We start from the raw sequence: 17,459 nt of genomic DNA, 5'->3' as shown, positions 1-17,459 counted from the left end.
GACTCGATTCGATTGGGGACCAAAATTGCAAAATTTGCTACATTTTCAACTCGTGCAGTTCGCATTTACACTTCACTGTCAAACAATCCAAACTAATTGAAAAATTGTTTCTTGTCGGTGGTAGGAAAGGGGAACTCCTCTGGCCCCAAACCGGAGGAGTTTAAGTATCTGAGAATCTTGCTCATGAATGAGGGAAAAATGGAGCAGGAGATTGACAGATGGATTAGCGCCAGCGTCTGCAGTGAAGCTGGCGCTGTACCAGTCTGTTGTGGTGAAGACAAAACTGACTCAAAAAGCGAAGCTCTCAATTTATCAGTCAATCTATGTTCCAACCCTTATCTATGGTCATGAGCTTTGGGTCATGACCGAAAGAACGAGGTCACGGATACAAGCAGACTAAATGAGTTTTCTCCGTAGGGTGTCTGGGCTCTCCCTTAGAGATAGGGTGAGAAGCTCAGTCATCCAGGAGGGACTCAGAGTAGAGCCGCTGCTCCTTCACATCGAGAGGAGCCAGTTGAGGTGGCTCGGGCATCTAGTTAGGATACCTCCTGGACGCCTCCATGCTGAGGTGTTCTGGGCACGTCCCACTGGGAGGAGGCCCCGGGGAAGACCCAGGACACGCTGGAGGGACTATGTTCCTCGGCTGGCCTGGGAACGCCTTGGGATTCTCCCAGAAGAGCTGGAACAAGTGGCTGGGGAGAGGGAAGTCTGGGCCTCCCTCCTTAGGCAGCTACCCCTGCGATCCGACCCTGGATAAGTGGAAAGATATGGATGGATGGATGGATGGATGGATGGATGGATGGATGGATGGATGGATGGATGGATGGATGGATGGATGGATGGATGGATGGCTGGATGGATGTTCTAGAACAGAAACATAGTACAGCATCAGTGATTCAATAACTGCAATATTAATGCTTACAAATATGCTGTTTCTAAATAAATATAACATGCAAAACCCTATGTTGTGTAGCTCTTATTAAATGTGCAAGTGAATAAAGCATGCTATCAATTAAGGGTAAAAACCGCTATATTTGACTAAATTAACAAAATTAATAACTTCCAACATCACTTACTTGCATTTCCATGCACACAAATCACAATGAGATGTCAACAAACTGCAAACAATGAGATAAACTATACAAAATCCAAGTGGTACAAACTCTGCAGCTCTTTTTTTTCTTTCCTTTTTCTTGTCTGCATGCTGCTCACTGGTGCTCTAGGCTCTGCCCTAAAATGTTATTTACATAATTTCCAGTGTTAAAATTAATTTGCTAAAATTGAGCAGACCATAGCTCCTATACTTTATGAAATATTTCATCCTATTGATGATTGTTGCCACGTTCTACAAACAGCGAGGCAATTAGTTCAGTCTTTGTTGTTTATTGAAGGTTTAAAAATTACAGTGACTGCAGTGCCCCACAGCAGAGGGAAAATATGTTGATGAACAGGCGTAAGGCAACTTTAAGCCACTTATATTCTTCTTTTCCTCTCTCTCTATGTCAGCTTTACTCTACACACAGACCGATTCTCATAGCAACTAACACAATGCCTCCACTAACCCACAGAGCAGAGAGTAATATGTAATAATTGAGACTCACTATGTGCTTATTCGATGACATAATGAGTATTGTGGTTCAGGGGTATGAGCGCGAAGTTGAATGATGGACATTGTTCAATAAAGCAACTGTGTGGTTTTTGTAATGATTTAATTCATCACAAATTGCCTAATTCAGTAATAAGGTGGGCATGCAACACTGAGTATAAGGACTTAGGAATGGAGGCGATTTGCTTCTGGATCAACTGCACCTGTTTCATTGACTTTTTAGGCAAACCTGTTGCAGTAATCAATTTGACTAGTGACAAACATATGGACGAGTTTCTTTGAGATCTTTCAAATAGTTTCTAGAATTTATTTAATCCTAGAAATGTTTTTCAGGCGATAGAAAGCCAACGTTGTAATGTCTATGCTAGCACTATGGGTATTGACAAGAAAGATGTCTATAACTGCTACTGTTTCAGATATCCAGGCAGTGGGGTTGAAGAAGGGGATGTTTTTTAACCCTGACCCATACTTGAAAATGTCCATCCTTCCTGGGAAGAGGAGTGGCCTCCCCAAATTCACTCACCATGGCCAGGAGAGGCGCTCCACCATTATAGCCAACACCATCAACCCTGTGTGGCACGGGGAGGTAAGCACACATACGCTTTGACAAACTCATTGGCCCTGATTGTGCATTTAAGACACTGGATATTAGCAGATGTCCAATTTTTATGAAACCTTTTATTGCCTGTTCTGTCCAATTTACCACTAAGAATTCTTAAGTATCTAGGTGAAAAATTTGTATATCTGTTTTCTGTAGAAGTACACCTTTGTGGCTCTGATGACTGATGTGTTGGAGATTGAAGTGAAGGATAAGTTTGCCAAGAGCCGACCAATCATCAAGCGCTTTCTGGGTCATCTGATCATCCCCGTACAGAGACTTCTTGAGGGGCCGACAGTTGAGTGAGTTCACACCCAGACACAAAACTGTCCTGAATAACTGAAATGTCTAAAACAGTGGTCTTCAACCTTGATCCTCAAGGCACACACTGAGTGTTTTCCATGTTTCGCTGCTAAAACGACACATCACTTAAAATTTTGTAATCTTTAATTAGATAATAACCTAACTGGGTTTAGATTTCTTTAGTTGAGCAAAAGCTTGTTAATCGGCAGTCAGATGAAATCAGGTGAGCTGAAACTAGGAAACATCTGAAACATGCAGGGTGGTGTGCCTTGACGATTATGTTTTAAAAACTAAAGAACTGATGGAACCAAAGAACACTTTCCACAGGGAATGCTTCATGTTGGCCTGTCTATTGCTCTTGTAAAAGTCCACAAATACATGCATCTCAATATTCATCATTAACTGCATTTCTATTACAAATGTGTACAATGTTATGTCGACATTCCACTAATATCGAAAAACATAATTTCGCAATTGTGGTGTTTCCATTAAATAAGAAACACGATTAAATTCACACCTGGATAAGTTTGTTTCAAACAATAAGTTATTAAACAACAGACTGTGAAATTATCCTCCTACAACTTACTTTTGTCCTCTTCATTTTTCCGGGTGTACTAACATGCGATTGTTAATGACATGACTCGTATGGTGTGTTTTTTCTTTGCAGTTTTGCAAAATACACAAATTTTGATGCAGCTGAAAAACCAACTCATCTTATTGTTAAAACTCATTATTGGAAAAACTTGAGTTTTTTCTAAATTGAAAAAGTGAAGAAAAAAAAGTAGAAATTTGTGTTTGCATTTTTGACTTCTAATCAAAAATTTGTCTTGGTTTGCACTTCTAAAGGCCTGAAAGGCTTGGAGAAGAATACAAAATAGAATTCAAAAGGAGGACCATTGAGGTCCAGCAGGTTACGAAAACGGAAAAAGTCACACATTGCTTTTGGCTCGGGTCTTGGTGCATCAGATCCCTGGACCTGCTGTTCAGAACGTCATTCAGCACAGGCCGAATGACGTTCTTGCTGAATGCGATGGGTTCTTGTCTTAACCATAAAGACAAAGCGAAAGACGCTTGCTGAAACTTTAAAATAAAAAAAAATATAGTATTTTAAAAAACATAGTAAGAAAAAATGTATTTATTGTGAATAAAGTGGTTACACAACACACTTCTAATTTCATCAAATGGATTGGCTTGATGAATCCAACTCAGCAGGACTGGCTAGCTTCTCCGTCTAATTTTGAAGAAGTTTTGAAGAAGTGATTCCTCCTCACTCCACCAGGGGAATTCGGGAAAGCTGACCTTATCACATTAATTTATCTACTTTTCAGGAGAAAGTTCAGACAAAATGACTAGAAGTTTTCTAATTGAGGCTTTCAGACATTCATTCCTTCCAGTAGGAACCAGACTGCATTCATTTCAAGCATGAGACATAATTATTGTACTTTAAAGAGCTTTATTTACCATTAACACAGATCCAGATAAACAGCTTGTGTGTGTGTGTATGTCTGTAGGGGTCACCAGGTCAGCTATAGCTTGTGTCGCCGCCTCCCGACAGACAATGTGAGCGGCCAGCTTCAGTTCAGAGTGGACATCACTTCCACCGGACAAGAAGGTGTGTGCTGGTTCCAATCAGCAGTTGTGAGGCGGTAGAAAAGCCCATATTTTTTTTCATCCCAATGAAATATTTATTTAATTTAACATGGTTTGTTGTAAACTCTGTAATGAAGTAATGAAACCCACTCCACACTTCTGCTCTACAGAAGCCTCCCCAGACGCTGCTGGAGGAAGCCTCCTGGGCAGCGGAGACCCTGGCAGCCCATCTGATGATGAAGATCTTCCTCAAGCCTCCTCATCATCTCGTGTCACAAGTGGACCTTCTCCCATGGGTTCCGACAATAGCCCCTTGTTGGTGAATGGCCTTTGTTGTTATGGAGAGAACATTATGTGGCATGAGCCCGGACACGTGGGAGAGAATGACCTGCCCTCTGCGGCTCTGGGGCATCTCACCCATCGACAGGTGTCCCTCAATGACTACCTTGACGCTCTTGAGGCCCCCACTGGCCACGGGGACCGACTTTTGGTGCCGCCTTTGCCTAAACTGCGCTCCAGCTTTCCAACTGACACACGACTCAACGCCATGCTGCACATTGATTCAGATGAGGATGAGGATACAGCGGGGCAGCATAGAGACCTATCCCAGAGCACAAGGGCAGAACAGAGCACGGACTCTATAAGCAGATCACTTGCACAGAACGAAGATTTAAAGGAAGATATTGGAGCTGGAGCAGAGGAAGGTTCTTCTTCTGCGGGTCAGCTTCCAACTGAGCCTCCAAATTCTGGAAATGAAGTAGCAGCAGGTGAAGGGGAAAACGAAGCTTGTGCTCTAACCAGAGCATCGGTAGATGGGGCTGAAGGGTCTGCTGGAGCAGCACATGTGACTGAAGAAACAGCTGTCTTCTCATCCCAAAAGCCTGGAGCCGAGGCTGCTGCAGCCGATCCACAGGGAGATTCCGTACCACAATGTTCCTGTCAGGAGCAGAGTAGCAGGATGGGAACCTGTAGCCCTTCCCTGGGTCCTCTTTCACCCATTCAAGTAAGCAAAAGAGACTTTTTTATTCTACACTAAACTGCTGGGATCTGGGGGGGGGCATATATACAGTTCCTCTAAAGGGCTCTATGTGGTTGAGCCAAACTGCTGAAATTAATTCTCATAGTTGCAGTTGTGTGATTAAAATCACATAATTTTGTTCTCAGCCTCGTGTCACAAGCTCCCTGATGAACCTTTTGCACCCCTCTCCATGCAAATCTATTGTGTGATTGGTCTGCATTTTGTAGGTGTGTTTCAGGAATGCGTGATATAAACAGTATACAGTTGAAATGATAGAAATTTGGCATATGATAGATATCTGTAGTCTACTGACTAACCGTGGTAATGCTTGTTGATGACATCAAAACAGAGAAAGTGGGAAGCAGTATAGCATAGAGGGCAAAAGAAGAACTTGTTAAAAAAGCAGGTGCAAAAAATGTAAAATATCTGGACCTGGTTCATGTTTAACCTCCCATGATCTTAGCACGATGCTCAAGAGGATGCCGGTAGATGTTGGACAGCGGGGAAGCGCCATGGGATCACAGAATGATGGTCTTTCCGAAGCCACAGATAGAAAACTTTGTAAAACCAGACAGAGTAAAAAGCTCCTGGGGTTTAAATGGCCCTATCTCTTAAGTTGGTAAAACAGAATGCTTGTATTTCCTCTCTTCCACACACTTTGCAGATTGCATTTTTTTTGCTCCTGGTTTTACTGCTTAACCCTCACACTGTCTTAAAAAGAAGCATGTGCTTGAATACCAGCAATGCCAAGCAGTTCAGCTAACTAAAAGTTCCAGTCACAACATAGGAAGAATAAGCAGGATTTGACTCAGACATCCATTACATTTATGTTATATATATTTTTATATATTTTTTTCATTTATTTATTTAGCTTTGATTTAACCAGTTGGCCACCTTTGCCCATCAATGCCAGGTCTCCTTAAAATAAGATTTATTTTTAAGGGAGACCTGGCAATGATAGGCAGCAACATAAAACAAAACAATTAAACATTACATACAAATAACATCCACAAAAATTAGTGTTTACGCTATACATAATAAATTAGTATATGATTTTTTTTTGTTTCTATTGTAAGATTTATACAAATTATATTGATATATATTGTTACCGCCACCCATGACAACATGCATCCTGATATGAATTTTATGCTTTATCGCACTACCCAAATGGGTTTATTTATGGGGAAAACAGTGTTACTCAACTTCCATGAGCTGCTGTTATCACGGTTTGTCTGGTAACACAGATAGTCAGAACATTGGTTTTGGTCAGATGTAGAAGAGCTGAAATTAAACTCCCCCTGCGCAGTTCTGGTCTAATGCAGAAGAACGGCTCACCGACACCTTCCTTTTTTTTTGATAATATGATAAATACAATTTTATTTTGCAGTTCAGAGAGGAATTACATCCTCCCCTACTAAACTTGTGAATTCGTAACAGTCGTTCTGTCTGCCATGATTGTTGTATTTACTGTACTGTTGTAAACCACACATGACAAAATACCATGACGTTAAGTAGCTGGAGTGGGAGCTGAAAGGTCTGTGCGAAAACAAACATCCACAAATCACAGACATTGTGTCGACAGTTGACTTTGGGCCAACCTTGCTCTTCCCTTTAATCCTCTCCTTTTCTGCCATCAGGAGGTTGAATCAAGGAAAGAACTTGCTCCAAAAGCAGAAGAGGAAGGGGCAGAGTCTTCAAGCAGTGAGGTGAACGGGCCAGTTGGAGCATCTGCTCCGAACAGCAGCAGAGATGCTAGAGGAGGAGAGAGTTCTGAAGTTGGTATGTGGTTTTATAAGATGTTGGAAGACAAATTTAAGCACACACAATTCTTTTTTTCTGTTTCATTAAGACCTTCAGCAGAACCAGGTCTGACATGGCCAGACATCTGCCATGAGAAGGAGTTGAGAGCACAGCACAGGCACATGTATAGTAAAGTACAGAATCACTGGTCCAAGAGTACTTGGAGAAAAGAAAAACTGAGTACACTGAGTTGGTGGTAGCTGAAAACACTTTATGTTAAACACTTTGATAAGAGTTTAAACATAGCTAAGCAGATAAACATGGAGCCAGTTGTACTGAATTTCTGTAACTTGTTGACAATAAATTACGTCCTTTATGTGTATGTAAAAATCTGCTTTTTGCTATAAGTAGTACAGAGAATTGTTCCAAGCACTGCATTTTGTGGAACTCCACAGCTGACTCTGGTATATGAGGAAACCTTATTATAACATGAACAACATGGGATTCGTCAGAAAACTGAACGAATCCTGTCTGTTACGCTTCCTTGAAATCTAAGGTGAAGTTTAATTGTGTGTAAAAAAAATAGCGTGAGCAACGTGATTTATAAACACTATCATTGAAAATAAAGTTTAGAGGGAAATAATCTATTATCAACAAGTAAATGATATTGGTCATCAATGGGAAAAGGAGCTTATCTGAGCAAGTAGAAAGTAACGCAGCAAAATTTAGCTCTGTTACTCATATAGTTGGGTTGCTTCTGTGTTTGAAAGGAATGAGGGCTGAAGGTGGGAACAAAGAAGGGGGGCAGAAAGGCACAGATGTCTCCCATGGAGGCTATTTCCTCCCAGTTTCTTATTGTTGAAACATGACTTCTGCTGCAGAGCTACAGAAGTTGTTCTAGGGTTTTGTTTTTTTGACTTTAGTGGCCTTTATTTGAGAGTGGTCAGACAGGAAAGTGGGTAATGAGACAGGGGAAGACATGCCGCAAAGGTCAGGCCAGGACACGAACATCCGATGGTGGCATTGAGGGCTGAGGCCTCTTTAAGTGGGTTGTGCTCTATTCCCTGTGCCACCACAGCACCCCTGTTCTAGGTTCATCTTGTATGAATTGCTGGTCAGCTCTTTGAATCATTTTGGCAGGCTGGCTAGTCCTGGGAAGATTCTCCTGTATTCCATGTTTTCCCTATTTGTGGATTCTACTTCTCATTATGGTTCTTTGGAGAAAAAAAACTTACAAATTACTTATTAGTTATTCTACACTGGTACATCTAGTGACTTTGTTTTGCCTCTGTTCTTGAGGACAGTTATAGTTTTTACAGAGGAAAAATCATAATTTGAAACAGCTTTAGTATTCAGTCAGGTGATCTTTGTCTGATTATACATCAATTTAAAATGATCTGAAACAATTAAGTGGGGGGAAAAAAAGCAAGAACAGAATAAATCTGTGGGAAGACAATATCCCAGATAGCAAAATATGGATCATCGTTGAAATCTAGTTAGGCAGAAACATTGAATTCACATTGAAGCTTGACATTGAAATGATATTGAAAGTGGTCGATGACTTGCATGTTGAATCAACATAAAGGGTTTCAACCATAACTGACACATTATCAATGTTGATGATAATATATGTATTGCAGCTGAATATTGTCTAATCATTTTACACTGAAGGAGCAGTGTTGAGTATATTAACTTTAGACAGCAGATGTGAATTTTCCAGTCTTAATCCAGTTTATTCACCATTACTTCTGTTGGCTGTAAGTTGCCTTTAGGATGAATGTTCTGAGCAAGCTCCTGCATGGCATCTGTCCATGTCAGCGACATTGAAATCATGGTGGAATGGTTAAAGAGCAGAACCTTATTAAAATCAGACCCTGATGCTTCTTACTGCAGAGAGAACAGCTAAGCGTATTTGAGCTTGTGCACCAGGAGATAATATAAGCCTACAGAGTCATGAAGCTGTTTTATTTTAGCTTTAGACTGTCCAATTCCTCCATTTCCAATAACTGCTTATCCTTGCAAGGTTGCACGGAGGACCTTTTGACTATTCCATGGGTGATCAGGTGAGAGGCGGGATACACCTTAGACAGGTTGCCATTCCATCACAGGGAAACCTGGAGAGCAGTTTAGAGAGACCAATAAACCTGTACTGCAAATTTTTGTATTGCAAATTTTTTTTGCCCAGGTCCCCCTTGAAAATGAGATCTAGATCTTAACGGGGTTTACCTGGTTAAATAAAGGAATATACGTATATATAATATATAACCTCAGTCATTTTTTCTAATGTGGGAGGAAGCCAGAGTACAAGGAGAGAACTCCATGTAGAAAGAGTAAGATTAGAACCTGTTTTAGGTCAGTTAGTCACCAAATTTATATCTATCTACTGAAATTGATACAAGTGATGAATTATTAAACATTTTCTCATTATTCTGACATCTAGCAAAAATAAATCATTTATGTAATCCTAACTGACATGAAACAGGAAAAGTCGGGTATGATTTAATGACAGTGTCAATGTCATGACAGTGTGTTTTATGCAATGTATCCAATATATCACTGAACTGTATAATAGTACCCTTAAAATTTATCAGCAGCTAAAATGATATGTTTTAGGTTAGCAATTGATCCAGATGTTGTATGTTTAATACAGGTGCCACAGCTCAGGTCAACAGTCATCAGTCTGTTCGGTCCCTTCCCTCTGTCCGCCATGACATCAGCCGCTATCAAAGAGTAGATGAGCCTCTGCCTCCTAGTAGGTGTTTGCATATCCTACATGAAATGTATAGGAATACTCATAACTTGATGTGTTTCTTGTTTTTATTCAAAGTAACTTCAGAGTAATTTCCTGTTATTGTAAAGCTTCATTGCAGGTTGACAGGTTGACTCTATTTCTGACTGGTGCACAGTATGACAAACTGGCCACCTTCTGGCAGACGTTATGAACTACAGCAGAAATATTATTACCACATTGTGGTTCTTTGGAGAAAAAAACTTACAAATTGCTTATTAGTTATTCTATGCTGATATATCCAGTAACTTTGTTTTGCCTCTGTTCTTGAGGGCAATTATAGTTTTCACAAAGGAAAAATCATAATTTGAAACAACTTTAGTATTCAGTCAGGTGATCTTTGTCTGATTATACATTAATTTAAAATGATCTGAAACAATTAAGTGGGGGAAAAACCAAGAACAGAATAAATCTGTGGGAAGACAATATCCCAGATAGCAAAATATGGATCATCGTTGAAATCTAGTTAGGCAGAAACATTGAATTCAGATTGAAGCTGTATTATCTTAGCTTCACAAAACAAAATAGGTCAACTAAAATCAGTAGATCTCTTTACTACTTTCTGTAATGAGACAGTAATTGTACCTTAATTGCTGTTGATTAGGGTACAATGAACAGAAATAAAATGTAATGTTCCAGCAGAAACAAGGGTATAAAAAGTGTATTTGTTTGCTCTAAGTTACATTTTCTGAAGTATTTCCTAAAGTTTGACTATGACAGATTCAGGGGCAGACATTTCCCTTTACATTCCTTCATTTGTTGCATACATTCTGAGTTTTTGTTGCTCATTGTGTCTGCAATGAGCAACAGTCTGCAAACTTTCCCACTATCTTCCTAATCCAGATTGGGAGGCTCGCATTGACAGTCATGGTCGCATCTTTTATGTGGATCATGTGAACAGAACAACAACATGGCAGCGGCCTACTGCTCCCCCGGCCCCACAGACTCTACAGAGGTCCAGCTCCATACAGCAGATGGAACAGCTCAACCGCAGGTCAGTACCAACAGTTTTCAGTTCCATATGTGGTAGTCATCATGTTCACAGAGTTCCTGTGAAAATAAAGAGCTTAGGAGGTTCTTCTCGTTCTAAGGTTTCTGGTTTGTTCTGATTGGACAATCACCACTCATCACTGGCACCTAAACTTTTACTTCATTAGAAGCAAAAATGATGCCAACTGGGTCATGAAAGTCACATGAAACATGAAAGTCAATGCCACAAGGATTTTAAAATCTACTAATCTTTCCACCTTTACATGATGTTTAGCTAGTATTTTGTATTGACTTGCACATCTACAGGTATCAGAGTATCCGAAGGACGATAACAAATGACAGCAGACAGGAGGAGCAGCCAGCCAGTGAGCTGCTTGGGGATGAGACTGATATGCATCCATCTGTTCCAGGTAGCACCCCAACCGTACTCTGCCGTTAAAATGCACCACTCAACTTACTACCTTTTGTCATGTTATAACCACAATGCATGTGTTTAATCTGCACAAACTAGAACACATTTAGGAATTGTAAGGAAAATTCAAAGTTTCAAATATGAACGATGTGGTGTGTTTCTACAGTCCATACCTTTCAAGTCTCCTGTTTTGGCTGGGAAACTACCCGTTTTACCCTCCTTTCCCGCCGTGGTCCTGTATTATTATTTTCCGCCTCCCATCAAGTTATCAACAGGGTAACTTGCCCCATAGTGTAGTTATCCTATTTGGCCACTTGATGGTGTCAAACCCAGTTTATTTATAATTCTTCATTATAATTCCAATGTAATCTGTCATATTATACATTAGAACGGGATTTTCCAGAAAGACACACAGAAGGAGTGTCTTTCTAGACACATGACAAATGTATTCACAACTGTGTCCAGATTTGTCATGACATGACATCTGGTTCACCACCACAAATTCACAATGAGGACTTTAAAAAAAAAATGTATATCTTAAAATAATGCAGTCCTGCACCTCCAGGCTACTTGGGGGCGACGCTATACAGTTTCTCTAGTTGAAATGAGAAAGAAGAAGAAATTCCCAGCTCACAGTTTTTCTTCCTCCACTCTGCCATGCTCAGTTTGACATCTGACAAACAAATAAATGCACATCTTCAATTCTGCAAACTCCATAACATGCTCTTGTCATCTTGTAGCAGCATTGTTTCGTATCTAAACTCCATTGGGACTTTGCCATTAATAGCCACAGGGTCGCGCATTGAGGTTAAGTACTCCTCCCTCAATTGAAAAGGTACAAGTATTATTTTTGGATATCTAACCAAAATCGAACTGTGGACCAAGGTCTGATATGTGCACTCAATTTGGTGCTTCAATTAGTCTGTTGTGCATCTTTTGCTACTTTTTGAATTGACTCTAAAACGACTATGAGGATTGGTACGTTACTACAATCTATTAGACAAAATGTACCTACACTTTTGGTTAAATTTTATATTGCGCAGAATCTTTATACATTTTTCCCTTGTCTTTTTCTCTCCCTCTGCTTGTGTAATTTCAAAGACTTGATAATTAATTATTTTATTTTTCATAATTCATTGACATTTTTGACAGTGCACTTTAAATTGATTAACTTGAGATGATTCTTAATGACATGTTTTTTTGTTTGACTATACTTTAATTAATAATTATAATTTAAATTCATCATTGTGGGGAAAAAAATCTTAATATGGAGCATTTTTAAAAAATGTATATATGTTATAGAGTATATATGTTATTGCCCTGCGACAGACTGGCGACCTGTCCAGGGTGACCGCCTCTCGCCCGAAACGTTCGCTGAAGGTAGGCATCAGCACCCTTCCGGACCCCATTGGGGACAAGGGTGTTAGAAAATGGATGGATCTAGGATTAACTGAACATGTTGGTCTAGATATGTTGTAATTTTCCTATTATCTAAAAAAAATGCTGTTTGTGATATACTAAAACTCATAACTACTTCAAAAATGTACATCATTTGTTATATTTTTTGGCCATGGCAGTCGCCATTTTTTCACTCGATGAGTTGATGACGCATAATGATCCATTCTATTCTGGAATTTACAGAGTAAACACAGGAAGGCTAACTTTACCCAAGCAGTTGCTTATCATACTGCGCTTGACTGATGTAATTTTAGAAAATGCCACACTGTGACACTATTGGCTGTAATTTAAAAAGAAAGAAAAGAAAGAAAAATTAGGCGAATGTGGATAATTTCCCACATGAAAGAGCGCAGTGCCAGAGCTGGTGTGAAAAACATCTTCCCAAGAACTTAATCTCTGTCCTAAACATTTCTCTTCAGAACACTTTGAGTCTTTTTTACCAGGAAAACTAAGGAAGGCTCTAACAGCTGATCCTTGCCTAATCATTGGCTGGCCCATCTGCCAATCGTAATCAACAGTTGCTTAATAATCTGGGACTGTTCAGAGTAGCGTGATAGGACAGAAATCGAGTGCAGGCAGACTGTGAGGAAGTAAAAATAAAATGCATCCAAAAACACTTGCAAGAGGTGGTTCTTCAAGCTTCTGACTCAGGGAAGGTGAATTGATTACTTTTCACCACCCACTTTCTTAGGGTTTTGTTTGTTTTAAATTTTAAAAAAAAGATTAAAACCACAGATCTTTTTTCCACTTACCTGCCTGTATTTTACTGTATTTTATGTGGATTCAGTTTGTGGTTGTAAGATGACAAAATGAGGAAAAGAGGCTTTTTTCCTCCTTGTCTGATTCTTTTTTTTGACATTGCTCATTTGCCTTTCAGAGCTCCGGAGGGACAACGGTGTGGCTCAGGCCAGTTCCAGGTCTCGCATCTCCTTGCTGCTGCAGTCCCCCACCGCCAAGTTCCTCACCAGTCCTGACTTCTTCACTGTGTTGCATTCCAACCCTGTATGTACACCGCTCAAAAGTACTTTGCAATATAAACTGGTCTAATCAGCCCAGGTATATAACCTGGAACAGTCAGTAGATCATAAAATGCCTGTAAGTAAAAGATTGCCTATCTAAGAGAAGGCAGCTGATCACCTACAAAAAATAGATGATGTGGAAAGAATGTGTTGTGGAAATATTGAAGCAACACCACGAGACATCAGCACAAAGCTAGTTTGGTAACAGTTGTCTTTTCCAAAATGACAATGTTCATCAGAATATCACCAAATTAGTTACAAATTAGCTGAAGGACAACAAGCTTAATGTTTTGGAGAGGCCATCACAAAGTCCTCATCCCAGTCCCAGAGAAGCAGTGAAGTTCACTGCTGCAAGGTGGCTAGGTGGCCACCAGTTCTATCAAGATGAATGAGTCAAAATTCCAGTAAACTTATGTGAGAAGCTTTTAGAAGGAAATCCAAAACACATGACCAAAGTCAGAAAGTTTTAAAGGAGAAGTATTATGTAAAATCTACTTTTTGAGCTGTACATCATGTTATAATGTTACTCCCTCATCAAAAACATACCTGGATTGGTGCTTTGATTCTTCCATGCATGTTTGAGAAATCCTTTAATTTAGCGTGGCAACTGTGCAAATGCCTGGATGGAACTACTGCTGCCTTCGAGACACAGCTCCTCCTCTGAGCTGCAGTGTCCAAGATTTTGCATCATAGAGCAGCACTTCTCCGAGACTCCACCACTCAGCTCCTTAAGACTACCCAGCAGCAATTAGCGAACACCTGGTGGAACTGCTCATCTGCTGAGCTCATTATACTAACTGCTTCTCAGGGCAGTTTAAAAACGTTATTTAAGTGTCAATAGAAACAACAATGTTGTGATGACTTCCTGAAGACAGAGTTTTATAAAGAGCAAGAGTTTTTAAAGAGACAGAGGCCCAATTTCAACAGGTTAAATTACGATGTCATATTTATTTTAAGTTATATTTGATATAAATATAGCATTTTTATAACTGAAGTTAACATATTTAGTTGACTATCCTATAACATGGCACTCTCTGCATGGAAAACACATAATGCTGCCCTTTTGAAGAAAGTAAAAAAAATGTTCATTTTGCATTTTCCAAGTAAAAAATAATTTTCTTAGTTGACCTATAGCAGAAAATGTTTAGTCAGATTTAATATCAAATATACAACCTTTTTATAAAGTAAACTGTATATAAATATATAGGGTTGACTGTAAATCCAATGCACTGCCACAGTAACACAAGTGTTTTATACTTTACCAAACATTAATTTTACTGATGATTGTACACTGATCGCTAATTTCTCTGATTGTTCCTCTTCTTCTAACTGTAAACTCAGAGTGCCTATCGCATGTTTACCACCAACACATGTCTGAAGCATATGATCAGTAAGGTTCGTAGAGATGCACACCACTTTGAGCGCTACCAGCACAACCGTGACCTGGTGGCTTTTCTCAACATGTTTGCGAATAAACAGCTCGAGCTGCCCAGAGGCTGGGAGATGAAGCATGACCACAGCGGCAAGGTCTGGCTGAGAAATAATTAATCACTTTGTCTTAACAGTTACAGATTGCAATCTCAACAACTTCAATTTCTGACATTTTGTTCACATGTAGCCTTTCTTTGTGGATCATAACTGCCGTGCTACCACATTCATTGACCCTCGGCTGCCTGTTCAGAGCTCTCGTCCAAGCCTTCTATCTCACCGCCAACATCTGACCCGACAACGTAGTCACAGTGCTGGGGAGGTCAGTCCAAGGCAACTGGTAAGACTGAAGAAACTTCAAATTTTCACTGTTCTTTGACATCGGATAACAAGAGCTTATGGGGTTATAGAGCTGATTATGCAACTGACACATACTAGCAAAGCAACTGAAGACAATTGACCAGAAGTTCATCATATCTGTACCAATCAAACTAGCCAAGTATCGTTTCACACAATTCACAGCCAGGATATGTTTGCAGAAATTCGTTCATAAGAAATGGATATCCTCTAACGACTAATAAAGTGTAAAACCAAGCTTCCCACCTATGTTTACTCTCTAGGTTTAAAACTACAGTTAGCTACATGGGCCTTTTAAAGGCTTACCATTTTGCCATGCTACAGACAGGTTGCTTAAAGGGTTGCAGAATTATGTGAGAAATTCAAACAAAATTGAAACAGGAAAAGTTAGTTATTTTTTTCTTTCTTTACAGTAGAGTAACAAATTGTACAAAGTGATGCAGAAATATAGTCACTAACTGCATTTTCATTGACCATATAGTTGTGCAATTTGGTATTTTGAAAATCAATGTAAAAATTGACAAAGTTTTATGCACATTTATAATGGAAGCGCAGTTTAATACTTCCCTTGTTAAGGAGTGAAGAACAGTGTTTAAGATCAGCAATCTTTTTCTAAAACAGTACGGAAAATAAACGGACACCCTAGTGTTAACAGATGTAGTTGATGGGCAAAATTGCCTGAATATTTAATAATAATAATAATAATAATACATTTTATTTGAAAGGCGCCTTTCTGGCACTCAAGGACACCGTACAGAGAACGAAAAATAGCAAAAACAATAAAATATAGCAATTAAAAATAGGTAGAATAAATACACAACAATGTATCTATATAAAATCTATATGTAAATCTATGTAAAAAATCTATATAAAAATCAAGCAAACCAATTGTGTCATGTTGAAAAGGCAGATCTAAAAAGGTGTGTTTTAAGTTCGGTTTTAAATTTAGGGAATGAATTTATGTTTCTAAGGTGAGGTGGTAATGAGTTCCAGAGTTGGGGAGCAGAGCGACTGAAAGCTCTGCTCCCCATGGTAGTAAGACGGACAGAGGGGACAGACAAATGGATAGATGAGGATGATCTGAGGGAGCGAGAGGGAGTGGCAATATGAATAAGATTACTTGTTAAGATTTACTTGTTATATCATGTTGTGGAGTCAGATTATTATTTTGTCTACATCTCATTGTTTTTTGTATGTCCTCCTGTCTTTCAGGTGGGTGAAGAAACGCATCACCCTGGTCCTCCAGTCTTGCCACGACCTTCAAGTACCTTCACCTCAGCTAGCAGGGGGCAGTGCCAAGAGGTTGTCCCTGTGGGTCAGTATAATACAGACAGACAAGCACACATTCACTCAGACAGTTAAAATCCAGGCATTGTGAACAATTCTTACCAAAAATCTTTCATATGCTTGTTCTTTTTGAAGTAGGTTATCTTTTCTGTCAGTCTTTCCGGCTTAACTTAGGCTCACTAAAATTCCTCCTTACTACCCCTAATGTTTTTTTGAATTAGAAACTCTGTAAAAGCCTAACATGTTTGTGAATAACTATAATCTTACAGAGTTTAAATTCTAAGAAAAATCTTGAAATTCCAGAAATTCAAAAAATTACGTCACTACTCTGTCATTTTACAAAAAACAAAAAAGTTTCGTTCCAATGAGTTCTGGATAAAATATTGGGCTACGTTTACACTGCAGCCTTAAGTAACCAAATTCCGATTTCTTTTGATGTAATGCGATCTGTATCTAATCTTTTCATGACAGTCTGAACACCACAGGTCAGATTCTTTTTTAATGCGACCCAGGCCTCTTGGATAGCCGATACGTATCCGATTCAAATGTGACCTAACGTCCAGGTCGCATTCATCCCACCTGAATGTCACTGATACTCAACAAATGTCCCTATTCTGCGTCCTGATAGACGCAAGTGAGAAGAAAAACAACCATAACGGACTATAATGAGGATTAAGTTGTTAATATGCTGGCTCCAGTCGGACAACAACTTCAAATATGTAAGCAATGCTCCACCGTTATCATCCAGGTTTACTTCCACAAACACTGAGCATTTCTTCTTTTTATGGCAGTTGGCAAAAAAACGAGAACGCTGATGTTATTGCGCCATCTACTGCGCATGTGGGATACTTTAGGTCGTTGCCCG

At 39.5% G+C, this 17,459-nt stretch overlaps 1 protein-coding gene across 3 annotated transcripts in view; it reads left to right on the top strand.

Annotated features, from left to right (window-relative positions):
- Positions 1-17,459, top strand: part of LOC102233552 (E3 ubiquitin-protein ligase HECW2-like) — a 64,709-nt gene that overhangs the window by 27,700 nt on the left and 19,550 nt on the right. For all 3 annotated transcript variants that reach the window (XM_023329412.1, XM_023329409.1, XM_023329410.1), the window contains 12 exons: positions 2,023-2,192; positions 2,364-2,506; positions 4,019-4,119; positions 4,268-5,100; positions 6,753-6,894; positions 9,506-9,607; positions 10,487-10,637; positions 10,940-11,043; positions 13,381-13,505; positions 14,864-15,049; positions 15,141-15,290; positions 16,520-16,622. In XM_023329412.1, the coding sequence (XP_023185180.1) occupies positions 2,023-2,192; positions 2,364-2,506; positions 4,019-4,119; positions 4,268-5,100; positions 6,753-6,894; positions 9,506-9,607; positions 10,487-10,637; positions 10,940-11,043; positions 13,381-13,505; positions 14,864-15,049; positions 15,141-15,290; positions 16,520-16,622 (2,310 nt within the window). The remainder of the gene's footprint in view (positions 1-2,022; positions 2,193-2,363; positions 2,507-4,018; positions 4,120-4,267; positions 5,101-6,752; positions 6,895-9,505; positions 9,608-10,486; positions 10,638-10,939; positions 11,044-13,380; positions 13,506-14,863; positions 15,050-15,140; positions 15,291-16,519; positions 16,623-17,459) is intronic.

Source organism: Xiphophorus maculatus, chromosome 24 (genome assembly GCF_002775205.1).
Source record: "Xiphophorus maculatus strain JP 163 A chromosome 24, X_maculatus-5.0-male, whole genome shotgun sequence".
Classification (NCBI taxonomy): domain Eukaryota; kingdom Metazoa; phylum Chordata; class Actinopteri; order Cyprinodontiformes; family Poeciliidae; genus Xiphophorus; species Xiphophorus maculatus.
This window is presented reverse-complemented; position numbering and strand designations above follow the sequence as displayed.